This window comes from Charadrius vociferus, unplaced genomic scaffold (genome assembly GCF_000708025.1).
Source record: "Charadrius vociferus isolate BGI_N301 unplaced genomic scaffold, ASM70802v2 scaffold68, whole genome shotgun sequence".
NCBI lineage: Eukaryota > Metazoa > Chordata > Aves > Charadriiformes > Charadriidae > Charadrius > Charadrius vociferus.
In genome coordinates this window covers 2,980,365-2,983,152 of record NW_009649946.1, presented here as the reverse complement: position 1 = coordinate 2,983,152, position 2,788 = coordinate 2,980,365, and the positions used below count along the sequence as shown (strand labels likewise).

The 2,788-nt window shown below is 38.0% G+C and overlaps 1 protein-coding gene across 2 annotated transcripts in view; it reads right to left on the bottom strand.

The window, feature by feature from the left end:
• The window catches only part of MLLT4 (myeloid/lymphoid or mixed-lineage leukemia (trithorax homolog, Drosophila); translocated to, 4), a 92,431-nt gene that overhangs the window by 48,679 nt on the left and 40,964 nt on the right, over window positions 1-2,788 (bottom strand). For both annotated transcript variants that reach the window (XM_009891456.1, XM_009891458.1), the window contains 2 exons: window positions 627-892; window positions 1-119 (listed from right to left, as the gene is read on the bottom strand). The exon at window positions 1-119 is cut by the window's left edge and continues 2 nt beyond it. In XM_009891456.1, the coding sequence (XP_009889758.1) occupies window positions 1-119; window positions 627-892 (385 nt within the window). The remainder of the gene's footprint in view (window positions 120-626; window positions 893-2,788) is intronic.

Genomic DNA, 2,788 nt, shown 5'->3' with positions numbered 1-2,788 from the left:
GCACAGTGATAATTCTGCAACAAAGCTTGTAGCTGCAGGGAATTCAGCTTAAAGCAAGTACTGTTAATATTTGGAACATCTGCATGTGAATATTTGTCCATGGTAAGCAATGTGGTTGCCTAGGAGAGGGGGAAAAAAAAAAAAAAAAGTCGTAGGAGACAAATCCAAACCAGAGTAAAATCTCGAACCTTGTTTCTTAGTTTTCTTTAGATGAGAGAGAGGAAGATACAAAGCAAGAAGCCAGACTTGTTATAGAAGCAACATAAATATCCCCAAAACAACCACTACCTGTACCTACAAGATGAATTAATACTGTATCTATCACAGATAAGGCATATCAATTTTTCAGCTAGTCGTCTTGTTCAGCACAGTTATAGTTCAGTCTTATAAACAGAAATTGAACAGCATGTTGGCTAAAATCACTAATTATTAATTTCACTTGTAATTTAAATATTAATGATATTGCAAACATCATTTTGTGTCTGTGCATGCTACCTCAATGTTCCAGGACCAATTCACACAAACTACACTTGTCCACATCCTGTTCTCTAGGAACAGAGAATATGCAAATACTCTCTTTGAATATACAATTATGTGAGAAGTGTTAATCAGAAATACACACTCACCTGCACTATCCTGCTCAGGTGGCAATCAGCAGCCAATTCTAAACCCTGTTTTTCTGCCCAGGCTTCAATATGACCCAACTGTTGACGAACAATAGCTCCCCAATAATGTGAACATAACCCTGAATCTGGGGCTGTAACTAATCTGTTAAAAAGCCACATGTTGATAAAATGGAAGAGCTGTGAGAAGAGCTGTATAGTCAGAGCCGCATTCACTCTACATCGTCGCAAGAGGGACATAGCTCCAGTCAATGTATGCAGCACATCATCTACAGAGATAAAACAAAAAGTAAATCACATTCACATACTGCAATGTACAACTGTTTAGGCCATAAACAACAATACAGAGACACCTAACCCAGGTCGGTGAATGCTTGGTGGAACATACGTGTATTTAAGTTATACAGACTTTCAGAAATAAATTTACTGCTTCGGGGTTTTCAAAATAGAGCAACATTGAACTGAGAGCTGAAATATGTTTTTTAATTCCTGAACGGAAAATAAATTCATTGGGGGAAATATTTAGCATACAAGTATATCATTGGTTATATCTGACACTTAAATCATGTCCTCTCGTGTAAACTAATTTTTCTGTTATTTTTAATAATAAGTTAAAAACTTTATATTCTACTGTTTCAAATGCATATTGCAATTATTCCATAGCTCCTTGCAGTTAAATATCAAACTGCACTCAAAAATTTCAGCAAAAACTATCGGCATTGCATGACATACTTAAACTGCAGAACGTGTCTCCTGGTTACACAGTAGTTTTTTAAAATATTATTCAAATTTCCTGTTGCCCATTAGTTCATTGCAGTATTATGTAAGAAGCAATAAGGTCCTCCTGTTACCTTCACCAAGAGCAAACACCCTTATATGTTTCCTGGTGGAATATATTAATACAAGTAGAACATTTATGTCTAAGCCTTCTTTTAAGGCAATACTTTTATCTGAAACTTCTATTGAAGAAACCACCAAGTTAATTTCTTTAGCATTGAAACCCAGTATTGTGATTGAAAATAATTATCTGTATAAGACAGAAATCTACAAAGCAGCTGAGAAATAACTGAAATAACGAACATCATCTGCCTTTATTCCAATGTCAGTTTGCTACTTTTTCAGGGTTTGTGTTCCAGAAAGTTCTCTCTCTTACAGTACAGGGCACTAAAATCAAAACAGTACATCTTTTCATTCTTTCTTCAATGTTCAACACAGGAACAAAGCAATTGCAGTAAGCTTAATACCCAAAAGACCAAGAAGTATATATGAATTTCGTATAAATACTCTTCACAGTCGAACAGAACTGTACTTAATAGCTCTACAGATCATCTTTACTTCAATTATTCAGAATGTCACTATCTTCTTAATTCTTCCTAACCTTTTATCCCTGGTTAATCCCTTCAAACTTGAATATTTTTGACATTTTCCATTCTCCTCGTTAGTCATCAGGCTATACAATATAGGAAGCTCTCGCACTTTCCCCATGAAAAGCACAATGCCGGGGGGGTCCTATCTTAGGGGCCTGTGCGTGAATGTGTTGAGTATGGAAAACAACAAGAGGCATTAGAAGTCTGAGCACAGGCACTGAGCCGGGATTACAAACACAGTGTGGGATAGCACACATGAGCAGAATGCTCTCATGGACAGGAACAGCCCAGGAAGGCTGACATTGCTGCAAAGCACTACCATATTTAAAGTATCATGGCGGGGATCCTTGGCAGGAATCTACAAGGCCGGTCAGCCTAACCCTAGTACCCGGGAGGTACTTTCTCAGATTCTCCTGTAGCATCCTTATAGTGAAATTGTTAAGATAAGGACTGGATAAGCAGATGATAATGTAGGTAAGAACTGGATGGACCACTGGACTTGGTGGATTTGTGGATACGAAGTCCAGCTGGCACTCAGCTATTAGTGGCTTCCCTCATGGACTGAGGCCAGCACTCACATTGTTTAATGATTTTATTAATGACCTGCACGATTGGATGGAGTGCATTCTCAGCAAATTCAGAGATGATACTAAGCTGGGGGCAAATATCCATACACTGAAAGGCAGCAGTATTTTTCAGAAGGGCCTCAGTAGGCTGGAGAAATGGACAGACAGCCATAACATGAAATTCAAAGGCAACTGCCAAGTCCTGCATCTGGGAAGGTATAAGTCTATGCAA